This window comes from Camelus bactrianus, chromosome 13, assembly GCF_048773025.1.
Source record: "Camelus bactrianus isolate YW-2024 breed Bactrian camel chromosome 13, ASM4877302v1, whole genome shotgun sequence".
NCBI lineage: Eukaryota > Metazoa > Chordata > Mammalia > Artiodactyla > Camelidae > Camelus > Camelus bactrianus.
Window position 1 is genome coordinate 49,841,931 of NC_133551.1, and position 12,044 is coordinate 49,853,974.

The window sequence follows — 12,044 nt, forward strand, 5'->3', positions numbered from 1 at the left end:
CCCTCCAGTGTCTCTTACAGGCTATGGCTACTCCCAAGATGCTGTTGTAATTATAGTCATACTTAGAACTTATTGTGCACATACTGTGTGCCAGGTACCATGCTCAACATTACTTTTATCCCCTAAAACCATGTTGCCAGTTAGGGTACTATATCGCTGTTTTATGGAAGAAGAAACCAAAGTACAAAGAAGTCAGGTAATTTGCACAAGGCCCCACACACAGTAAATGGCCTGTATTCAAAACTGGATCTCACTCCAAAGCTCTTTCGGGTGGTGTGGACTGTCTCTCTGTTTTGATGAAGGCCATATAAGAAGAAGGAAGAGTTAATTTGGCTTAAGTGACTTTGGCAATCATTTGCTTAAAATGCTGCTTTCCTAAAATGAGCTGAACCCTGAAAACTTTTTCCTGGAATATTCTATTTGATTCACTGGCATGTTTCCTACCAGAAGCACGCCAGTCTGATCCATTAATGTAACTGCATGGTCCACTGCTTGATGCCTTTCTACAATTATACCTCTCCCTAGTCTCTGCTTGCATATCCCCAGTGATGGGGAGCTCACAACCTATTAGTACAACTCAACCCATCTTTGGACAGTGCTTTAAGAAAGTTCTCTATTATACAGAGCTCGCATTTGTCATCCCACAGCTCCCATTCTCTGTTAGCAGCTCTGAAAAGGCCCTTTGGGCTATATCAGCATTTTAGAGCTCTTCCTAACCATCTTTGTGCTAGTCTAGGTCACCCAGTCAGGTTTAAGTTTGGTCACAGGTTTTTTTTCTATGTTTAAGTCCAGGAGAAACCCAATCTTATATAAGAGTTCACTTTGCAGTCACATTTCCTTCCCCTTTGCTCTCCTTCCTTTCTTCTCCTTGGATCATTTTGATAACATACACTATTGCAAAGAGATTAAGAACAAGGACTCTGGTGCCAAGTTACCCAGATTTGAATCCCATGACCTCACTTACTAGCTGTGTGACCTTGGGCCAGTTACTTAACCTCTCTGGCCTTGGTTTCCTCATCTGTAAAATAGAGATAATAATAATACTTAGTTCATAGGACTGTCAAGATAATTAAATGAGTTAAAATATGCAAAGTGTGTTTAGAATAGTGGTTGGCACATTTGCACTCAATAATCATATTTACTGTAGTTATTCACATTGTTATCATTAAAAGCTAAAGTGGATCCCTGGTCCCCCTGCTCAGTTCCAATAATGTTTCCTGGTAGACTGGCTCCTGCCTCTAAAACTAGCGTCCTCCAACTTGCCCAGACAGCACAGCTGGTTGTGAGACAGAAGTCATCCATCAACCTGGGGGAGGCCTCTTGGTCATTCCATGGCTGGCTCAGATGGCAGGTCAAGATGGAATGAAAATAGTGTGCTCTGGAACTCATGGGTATGACATAAAGTCAGCTGCCTTCTGCCAAACCAGCGGTCCAAACCCTCACTTGGTTTCCAATCCCCATCTCCAAATCTGAAGAGACTGTGGGGGTCACTGAGTCATAAAAGCTGGCCCTGGAGTGAATCTTCAAGATAGTCTAAATCCCCTTAGTCTCTGAGACCCAGAGAGGTGAAGTAATCCACCCTGGGGAGGCTCAGCATGCAGTGTCTTACATGGTGCTAGAACTCAGATTCTCTGATTCCCAGACAGCTACCTTTCTGCCCCTTATAGGGGCAGATGTGGTGGCTGGCATGGGGACTGCGGTTCTTAGATTGTCCAGTGCCAGAAGACACGTTTTTTTCCTCCCACCAGCTGTAAACAGTGCAGTTCCTCATGACCTTAATGACAGTGGCGTGAAGTAGGATAGAATTTCACTGCTGGTCCCAGCCCCCAGCCCAGCATCGCTGCTCCCTATTCAAGGGAGCGCCCACCCCCTGCTGTCATTAGCGAATCTAGGGGACATGTTCTCACCCAGCCAGCTCTCCCCACCAAGGTCTGCAGCTCTTGAAGAAAGTGGGCTCCCTAAGATGCACACCCCAGGGGCATGCCCCTCGGTGGGCAGCACAACCTCTCTGTGCCCGGCTCTAGGGGCTTCTAGAGGGGCAGGGCCCTCCCTCAGGAGTCCTGTACTCTGCTCCCAGCAATGCCCGTAACTTGCTGCATGACCTTGACTTTCTGATCTGTAAAAGAGAATTGGGCCAGTTAATCTCCAAAGGTAGAATCTTCCTTTATTTATTTATTCGACAGTTCCTCACACGCCTTCTCTGAGGCTGATGTGATGGAGACTAAGATGAGGACCTGTCCCCAGAAGCCCCCAGACGAGTATGAAAGAAAGAGCAAGCTCAGGTCTCGTGGAAAGGCCTGGTCTTCCCCTGAGAAAGACCAGTCAGAGTCCCAGTTCTGACACTGACTCTCCGTGTGGCCTTGAATAAGAGATTCACCTCTCTGGGGATTGGCGCCCCTCCTTCTGTAAAGTGGGGCTCATAGCACCCCTTCACCAGGTAGAGTGAGGACAAAGTGAGCCATGATGAGTGTCAGTGTGCAATGCCATCAAAGCCATCTTTCCATGACATCGGTTTAACCAGCCATGATTTTGTCATTCCTGCGGTGGGCCAGGTTCACCTCCCTTCGCTGGTTTCCCCGGAAGCCCAGAAAGAGATAGCTAGAGTGGAGAAGGAAGAGGAAAAGCGAGGGAAGCCGGAGGAGGACGCTCCTGCCTCCAAGAGAGGGGAGCCGGCCAGGATCAAAATCTTCGAAGGAGGGTAAGAATCATGTTTGGTTTGCAATGTCTGCTTTGCGTGGAGGAAGAGCTCGCGCCTGCCTGCGGGCTTGCGGGGTGTACTGTCCGTGTTCAGAGGGGTGAGCATCACAAAGGCCACGGCTATGCCCACAGGTGTCCTGGGCTTCCAGCTGTGCCGTCAAGGAGATGCTACCTTTACGGGACTTGCAAGCCAATTCTGTTTAAGAACGCCATTCCTTGGTGGAGGGGGAGGGTGCTGGGTGTGTGCTGGGGACCAGAGCCATCTGGGTCCTCCCCCAGCCCCTCTTTTCTCAGATACTGCATTGGGGTTGATAATGAGTCTCCTGTCCAGACTGCTGTTTACCTTGGTGTATGTTTCCCAAAAGTCATCTCTGTCCTCTGTCCTGCCTAAGAACCACCATGGCAGGCCTGGTGTCCCACGGGGGAACTCTGGACCTGCCAACTGGGCTCTTTGCTGGGCTGATAGCTCACTGCAGCTGCATACACCGGCCTCTGTTTTGAGTGCCCGGGGTCCAGGATTCATTGGTTGGTAAATATTTAGAATAATACCTCTGGTTTTTCACCTCTGGTTCTTGTCTTTGGAAACCTAATGATTGAAACATCTCAAGACTCACAACTGTGGGGCTCTCTGGACTCCAGCAGGCTGCCTCGTTTCAGACCTGCTTTGTGGATGTGTTATGTGAGCTGTGTTCCGTGTGACCACATGTGTGATCCCTGGGACGTGGGTGTCTGTAAGCAGGTCCAGTGGTGTCTGTCTCAGGGTCCTGTGTCTGTGTCCCCAGTGTGATCAGTGCAGCTCTCGTCCTACCCAGTCCTGAGGGTCAACATCACGGAGGAAAGCCTGCCTACCCAGGAGGACGGTCCCCAAGAACCCCAGCCAACAGGGAATGTCACTGGGGCCTATGACCCTCTGGCACCTGCAGGTGCCTAACTCACAAGGTCAACGTGGAAGGTGGCAGATCCCTCTGTAGGGCTGGGAGAGCAGATGCTGCCAAACTCCCCAAGGCCACCAGTGGGCATCCTCAGGTGGCACTGACCAACAGAGGGGGTATTTGGAAATGGAACTTGGGGGTTTGGGGTGTCACACTAACAGGGAGAGGGTCAGAGATGGCATCCTGCAGTGTCAGAGACACGGCCCCCTGGGGGAGAAATACCCTGCCCTGAGTTCCAGTAACCACTCCATTGAGAAATGCTAGACCAGAGGCTTTTCAAAATACTAACCCACTTTCCAACTGGAGATGGACAGGTTTCCTCTTCTGCTACTTGGTTAGAGCGCCCCCGTGTGTCTTCCTGTTCTCATATCATCGGGTCCTCTCATGCCACGTGAGACTTCGTGCAAAGATTGGTGCATCTGGTCACAGTGACTTTCCTTCTTCTCCCTGGCTTCAAGGACCATCTGGGGGGCCCGGGGGCAGCTGAGTGTTAGCTGGTGTGCAGGAAGGGGTTTGCTTCTGCCCTGAGAGGCAACCGCTTCCAGACTGCAGATCTGATTCCCTGAGACGGCCCCCTGCTGCCTTCGTTCCCCTGGGGAAGCCTGAGCCCCGAGAAGGGCAGCTGGCAGGAGCCTGTCCCCATCCTGGTTAGTTCACAGCTCCAGCTGCAGGCCAGATTCTCTGCCACATGGCCTTACTTCAGGTGAAAGATGAAGGTTTCCCCTGAGCCCCCTTCTCTTCTTCCTACAGCCTGGGCATCGGTCCCTCCTCCAGCCCACCCTCACCCCACGCCTCCATGCCATTCAGGTCGTCACTTAATCCCCCTGCTCTGTTTCAGAATCCCCCTCTCTTTCAAGGTTCGGCATCCCTGCCCCAGAGCATCTCTCCTACTTACTTACCTCTGTTTCGCTCAGACTCTCCCTATACCTCTCCAGCTCTGCCTCCCTCCTGTATATGGGGATAATTACACGCGTGGTTGATGCCGGGTACCTCTGCTGCCCTGTGTGAAGGCTGCGGGTCATGGTGCTGACAGATGGGCATCAGAGCGTTTTTTCACAGTCATGCGCATCTCTGTTATCTCCCTCCAGGATGGTCCCACTCTTTTCCGTCCACTGAGGATGAGGAACATCACCCTCACTCTCTCTGCTTGTCCTGTCTAATTTGAGCACTTCGGGGGTCATGTAGTGCCACGAGGCAGATCATCTCCCACAGCCCCACTGTCCCATCTGGGCCCCTGCTGCACCTCCACCCCCACTTCTAGTGACCCCTCAGTATCTCTGGTTCTCTTAGGGCTGGTATCACCCCCTGAGGAGTATTTAGAAATGTGGGCTTGAGAGTTTTGGGTTGTTGACTAAGTGGGGGCACCTCCAGTACTTCATGGACAGAGTCAGAGTTGCGACCATCCTATAACCAACCACAGAACCACTCGTCCCACCCAAAATGCCAAGGCTGCCCTCACCCCGGAAACACTGAATTAATCTTTCAAGCACACCCACCTGAGGTCACCAGGATTTTGCCTTAGACCCATTTCTTCCTTTTTTAATTTCTTTATTTTTTTAACACAGCAAGCATTTATATTTCACTCCAGTACCTGTTTGACAGGGGTGTGCAATGGGGTTCTGTTCCTAGGAGTGACTCAGAGATCCAGGCTGACAGAGGCCAAGAGAGGGAGAAGGGGCGGTGGTGAATTGCGCACTGGCTCTTCAAGCTTCCACCAGGAAGCTTCTGCTCCCATCTCATTGGCCAGAGAAAACCGCATGGCCTCACCGGGCTCCCTAAGAGTGGGGAAGCACAGCCCAGCCATGTGCACGGGAGGACCGGGGAGGACCGGGGAGGATCAGGGAGGACCGGGGAGGACCGGGGCTGTTTGGTAGACAGCAGCAGCTACTCCAGACGTGCAGCACACGCCTGCAACTTGCTGTTTTGACTCCCCAAGGTTTTTGAACTGTATCCACATCAATCCATAGAGATCTAATTCACGGCCATGAGCCAGTAGACCAGAGAGGGAGAGTAGATGCTGGATGAGTCCAACATTCATGAGTCTTCTCTTCACTAGTCTCCTTACTCTTCTTCTTGGCCTCCAACCCAGCAGTTGATCAATTAATCAATCCAACCAGGAGGAACTGTTTATTCAGACCCTTATGGGTGCTCTATGCCGGGAGATACCTGGAACCAAGGGTTTTGCTGTCAAGGAGGCTGGTTCAGGCGCAGCACCAGGCCCGGTGCTGAGGTGCTCACAGCAGGTGGGGACCCCTGGGGCTGGAGTAGCCAGTGAGGTCTTCCTGGAAGGGGCGGGCTGGGCTGGAGGGTGTGCGAGACCAAGACAGGCAGAGAGGAAAGGAGGGTCGGTCGGCGGTCTGAGTGTAAAGGCGACGCGTGCACCTGGTCATTCTGACCGGTTTCTTCTGGTCTTGGGTGTTCTCCCCATTGACGTCACTCACCTCCTTGGCGTCAAACCTCATCACTGTTCCAAGGGCACTAAATCTGGGTCTCCAGCTAGGATCTCACTCCTGTACTACAGACCAGTGCTTCTCATGCCTCCTGGGCACCTTCACCTGCGAGACTAGAGCACCTCAAACTCAGCGTGTGCCGACCAAGCCCTCTGTCAGCAGCAGCATCCCCCTCTACATCCAGAGCCGATGATGCACCCAGCCCTTCACGCTCAAAACCTTAGCATCATCGTGAACTTAGCGTCATCCCCCTTCCAATTAGTCCCCAAATTCTGGTGTCCACACCAAGTGGTCCATGACTCAGAGGTGGTCTCTCTTCACTCCCTGTGCCAAGGCTCTGGTCTCGCTCTCTCCAGGCCCTGTGTTGCTGCCATTGAACGTCTTTGATCATGGTTCTGCCTGTGTCACACCTCAGTCCAGAGCCTTCTGTGGCCGCCTTACTGGCAGGATCCAGTCAAAACAGCCCGATCTCCCTGGTCCCACAGTCTCACCCGCCCCTGTTGTGCTTCACCTTCTGTGCCTGCTGGGCCCTGGCCATCGCCAAATTCTATCCACCTCCAAAGGGCAGAACTCAACCCTCCTCTGACTAACCTCTCAGGTCCCTCCACACTCCTGAGTTCTTTGCATTCCTTCTAGAAAAACACTGGTGCTGAAATTCTCTCCTCCTGGAATGAAGTCCTCTCTTGGCTTGGGTCCCAGGGCCATGCTTTGTCCACATTATGCATCAGTTTCTATTTATGGCATTGATTTCCGGCACACGGCCCCCTCCCTGCATTCCCTATCGCCTTCACACCTGGACACGGCCTGCGTCTCCCAGCCAGCCTCTGGGAGTGCCCATCAGGATATCTTGGCCTTCTCACCCAGCACCTCTGCATTTGCCTCGGATGCTTCAGAAGAGCTCTTTTGTTATAGAATGTCGTTTTCACACATACAAAGTTATCAAAGTTACATGTTACATTGAGAGTCATGCCTATACTGTCCTAACTGAAGTTCAGTTGTTGCAAGGAAAGCTGAGAACTCAGCCCAAAGGGCAGGTGTGGAAGAAGAGCCTGGGATTGGTAGGAAATACTTTGCTGCCGAAAGTGGTCCTCCAGGCCCAGCCAGGGTGGGAGGCCCTAAGAAGATGGTTGCAGGCAGGGGGCGAGGGATGGGTTGGGTTTAGAGAGGCAGCCCAGCCTCAGCCTGAACTGGAATATCGGGCAGGGGACAGAAGCCCAGCTATGCACTGGGCCAGCGAGGGTGGGTAGGGTGACTCACGAGTATGGGGTAGCCCAGGGCTGCCCCCGAGCCCTTTAGGCCTTTAACAGAAGGTGTCCATGCCAGACCCGCCACTTGCCAACAACAGGACTCAGCTGCTGAGCTGGGACAAGACCATCTGTGCTCCCACTGCGGGGGGGGGGGCACTGAATCCCATCTCTTCCCAGCTCCCCCAGTACACCCCAGTTCATCACTCCAGCCACTGCCTCTCCCTGGCCCATTCAGTTCAGCACGTCTAAACTTAGAGTTTCCCACCTTGAAAATACTCCTTTGACTAAAAGGCTTGGATCGCCAGATTTTTCTGTTTTTCTTTAAAAGAAAAATTCCAGAAGGAGACAACTGTACATGCTCACCTTCCGTCTTTCCTCCCATCCCCTTTCAGACCCATGCCAGCGTGTCTTTGGACTCACAACACCTCAAAAACTGCACTTATTGAAAAAAAAATGAGGAAAGTATATAGATATAGATATGTTAATAAGGAATATACAGATGTACATATATATATCTGCATATTCTGCATTATAACTATAGAATAAATTATAATATTTAATTAAGTTAAACAAAAAGTAAAATTGGGAGATAATGAAACTAACTGACACAACGTGACCTAAAAAAAAAAAAAGCTGCACATATCAAGGTCAATGGTGACCTTGCAGAACTCCGTGGTCTGTTCTCTTCTATTCTTTCCTGACCTGCTGGCAGCACTGGACACAGTTGATCCCTCCCCGATCTTTGAAACACTTTGTCCACTGGATTCTGGGGAGACCTCTTTCTTGACCCTCCTCTTCCTTTGCCAGCAGCACTTTCTCGTCATCTTCGTGATTTCCCATCATCTCCCGATCTCTACACCTTAGGGCCTCCAGGGCTCAGCCCCTGGGCTTCCCCTTTGCTTCGTATAAACTCACTCTCAAGATGACTCCATACGCCTTCTATGGGCCAGCGTCTCCCAGACTCGCATCTGCAGCTGGACATCTCCCCAGAGCTCCGTGTCGGGTCTCCAGCCATCCGTGTGATGGTCACTTGGGCGTCCAGCGAGCCCATGCTTAGAACATAGCACGGCAGGTATTGAAGAACCACTGTGACTCATGGGGCTCTTGATACGTTTAAAGACATTGTTTGCTTCATTCAGTATTGTTCCACTTGAAGGAATTATATTTTTAACAGGTGTGCTTTTCTACCTTATGTATTTTCATAAATGTCTAATAGCTGAATTTATTTTTATTGTCATCTAAGAGTTTATGTAAGATATCCAATACATGTTGTTTATGGGGTACTTATATTTTTAAAAGAATGTGTGTGTGTGTATTTATAAAATAGTAGCTTGGAAAGAATAGTTTCAATTTTTAAAAATTTGAAGTTTTTTTTGAGGGGAAGAGTATAGCTCAGTGGTTGAATCAATCCCCAGTACCTCCATTCCAAAAATAAATAAATAAATAAATAAACAAACAAACAAACTTAATACCCCCCCAAAAAAACTTTAAAAATTTAAGGTTAAATTTTAAAAAATAAATTTAAATTTTTTTAATTTAAAGTTTTTCTTTTCTAATAATTTTTCATTTCTTCTTGGACTTTGAAACCTAGAAGTGTAGCGTATTTTCCATCCCAAATTTCTAAATTTCTATGCTGTCTAGCCCCTTCCTACTGTGAACTCCTGATTAAGGATGTTGTTGAATTAGGTCTTTGGGACTATTTGTTTCCTCTGTATATTTATTAGGGGACAAATTGACTAAATTGTGAATTAAATAAGTAATGGTAAGTTGGAGCTTTTGGGATAGGTGTAAAGAATAAACCCCTCAGGTAAACCACTCTCTAAAAATGCAAACCAGAACAACAACAAAAAAAATTCACGTTACTCAAGGGTCGGTGATGTCAAGGTTGTAAAATGTATAATGGAGGCAGAAACCCCGCGCACAGCACCACTCCTTTGCCGAGTGTCTCTTTAAAAGTCTTGTGAGTGGTCAGAGGAGAAAAGGATATCTTTTGAAGGAAGGAGGCAAAATCACATGTTCAAGCTCTGCACAGGCAACTTCATTTTCCTACATGTTCAGGCCCCACACTGTTCTGTCTCACCTCTGTTGACAAATCCCATCAACTCACTCTGTGAAACCGTATCCAGAATCTGCCCATTTTTCCCACCTCCCAGCTCAAACCACCTGGATTATATAATCTCCTGCTTTTGCCCTTACTCACTGTAGTGTATTCTCAACCCAGCAACCAGTGTGATCCTGCTTAACATCTGCAGGCCCTGTCACTCCCTGTCTGCCCCCTCCGCGGCCCTCAAGTGGCCTGTGTGTGCTGGTCCCAGGTCCTCCCTGACCTCTGCCTGCCACTCTACCCCTCGGTCCCTGTGCTCCAGCCAGTAGTCTCTTTGTCAGACACACTTCTGCCTCAGGGCCTTTACACTTGCCTTGCCCTCTGTCTGGGACACTTCTTCCAGAGAGTCCCACAGCTCCCTCACTTCCTTCAACTACCCTGCAGTGAAACCTTCCCACACCTCCCACATGTACCCTCCTCCAGTATTTCTTATCCCCTTTCCCTTCCTTGCTTTATTTTTCCCCATGTAGTCACTAGTTTCTGTTTCCTCCACCAGAACATTCACCCTGTGAGAGGGACAGGAATGGTGCTCTGCTCATTGTGGTATCCTGGGGCTGAGAAGGGTGCCTGACATATAGGCCATGCTAGAGAATGTTTATTAAATGAAGGAATCTCCCTTTAACTGAGACCTCAGGTGAGGGGCCAGGTCCCTGAACTCAGTAGCTCTTAGAATCTGTGAGCAGGGTGGAGGCTCTGGGTCTCAGGAAGGAGCAAGGACACAGATTCAGGGCTGCACTAGGCTGTGCAGGACCCACCCACCCACCAGGAGTTAGGCTGGGTCTGGGAAAGGTGAAGCCAGGTGGCCTCAGCTATGGGGCAAGCACCTGGGGCTGGGAGCCAAAGTTGTTTGCTTGCTGACCTGCCCTGTAAGTGTTGAAGCTAAAAATGAAACGTGATGCCAAAGAGGGTTGGCTCACGGGGTGCCAGCTCCCAGGCCAGTCCTGCATTGAGCAGATCCCTTGTGTCCTGGGGGCTGGAGAAGAGTGGTCTTGGGCACTCACCTCTGAAGAGAGGCTGCTGTCCTTCCTGGGTGAGTTCGAGCTGCCAGGGCCCTGTCTTCTTCCAGAGAGACCCAGTGCCTTGATATCTCTTTAATTCTCAGACTTCTCCTCCCAAGTGTAGACTTGCAGCTCTGACTGTGGCCCCAATGGGCTGGGAGTGAATTGTCCAACCCTCATCACAGGTGCGCACACTGGGTTTTGTTCTCTGTTTCCCTCGAATCCTATCGCTCTATCTCTCCTAGGGAATCTGGCCTGGATTTCAGGAAGAGGGTGGCTAGAGGACTTCTGGTGAATTGAATACAAAGGATGAGGAAGAGAAGCTGGGGATGAGGAATGACTGCTGCTCTTCTGGCTCAAGTAATAGCCGGATGGATGGTACTTCTGTTCACCGAGATGGGCAGGGGTCAGGGAGGAGAGTAAGAAGGAGGTTTGAGGAAGGGGAGAGCTAAGCTTGGTGGACGCGTTCACTTTGAGATGCCAGACATCCAAGTGTGCAGGGAGGCATTTTGCAATTGGAAATGTGAGCCTGGCATTCAGAGGACAGGCCTGAGCTGGAAGCACACGTTTGGGATATGCATGTGTCAGGGCAGGGATGCTCTTTAGGGGGATGGGGCTGGATGGGGTCACCTGCAGAGATGGAGAAGAGAGAAAAGAATAGGGCACCGGGATATGCCAGCGGTCAGAGGGCAGGGAGAGATGAGGCTGCAAGAGTTCGAGAAGGAAAAGCCAGAGGACTAGGAGGAGACCCAGCAGAGAAAGAAGTCCTGGAAGCCAAGGGCAGAGGGAGTTCAAGAAGGAGGGAGTGGCCAGCTGTGCTGAGCGCTGCGTAGAAGCCCAGGACGCGGAGGCCAGGCAAGTGTCCATGGGACGTGGCCACATGGGCGTCCCTGGTGACCTTGACGGGAGCTGTTTCGGGACATGGAGTCCTGAGGGCGTGGGTTGAAATAAGACGTGGAGGCGGCGCGTGTAAACCTGTCCCAAGAGGCTGACTGTGGCGAGGAGCAGAAAACACGAGGGAGCGAGGGGAGGGACTTGGGTGAGCGTGAGGCTGAGCAGGCGGGTGCTTGCGCAGAGAGAGCCTCGGCGTGCGTGTGCTGCTGGGAGTGATTTACGGCGGCGGCGGGGGACAGGTGATGGTGCCAGGAGAGGAGGGGCAGAGGCCTGGAGGAGGTGCGAGGGGTGGAGCCGAGCGCTGGTGAGGAGGGGGCGTTTCTCCCGCAGTAACAGGAGGAAAGGCCGATCCCTGTGCAGCAAGCAGAGCTGGTGGTTTGGGGTGGGAAGTGGGGAGGGTTCCCTCAGCCCCGATCCAGACCTCTTCTGTTTCTGGAACACCTCCATTCACCAGCGAGAGATTTATGAACGGCTGTTTTGAAAACAAAAGCAGGAAATGTCTGTTTCTAGGAAATCACTTAGATTCTTAGAAAAGTTATTTCTTTGTCAAGATTATCCTCCAAATACATATATCAGATGTTACACTCTAGTTAGTTTGACCCTCTGTACTGGCCTAGCCTCTTTCTCCTGGTGCTCAAAGGACTTCCCAGGGAACACTGGCTTCAGGCAGAGAAAGCTGATTATGTCACTATGGAACCAAGTCACTGACAGTTTAAAAAAAA

The 12,044-nt window shown here is 50.6% G+C and overlaps 1 protein-coding gene across 6 annotated transcripts in view; it reads left to right on the plus strand.

Moving 5' to 3' along the window:
* HIVEP3 (HIVEP zinc finger 3) overlaps positions 1–12,044 on the plus strand; it is a 454,010-nt gene that overhangs the window by 399,320 nt on the left and 42,646 nt on the right. For all 6 annotated transcript variants that reach the window (XM_074376695.1, XM_074376700.1, XM_074376698.1 and 3 more), the window contains one exon: positions 2,553–2,698. In XM_074376695.1, coding sequence (XP_074232796.1) covers positions 2,553–2,698 — 146 coding nt within the window. The remainder of the gene's footprint in view (positions 1–2,552; positions 2,699–12,044) is intronic.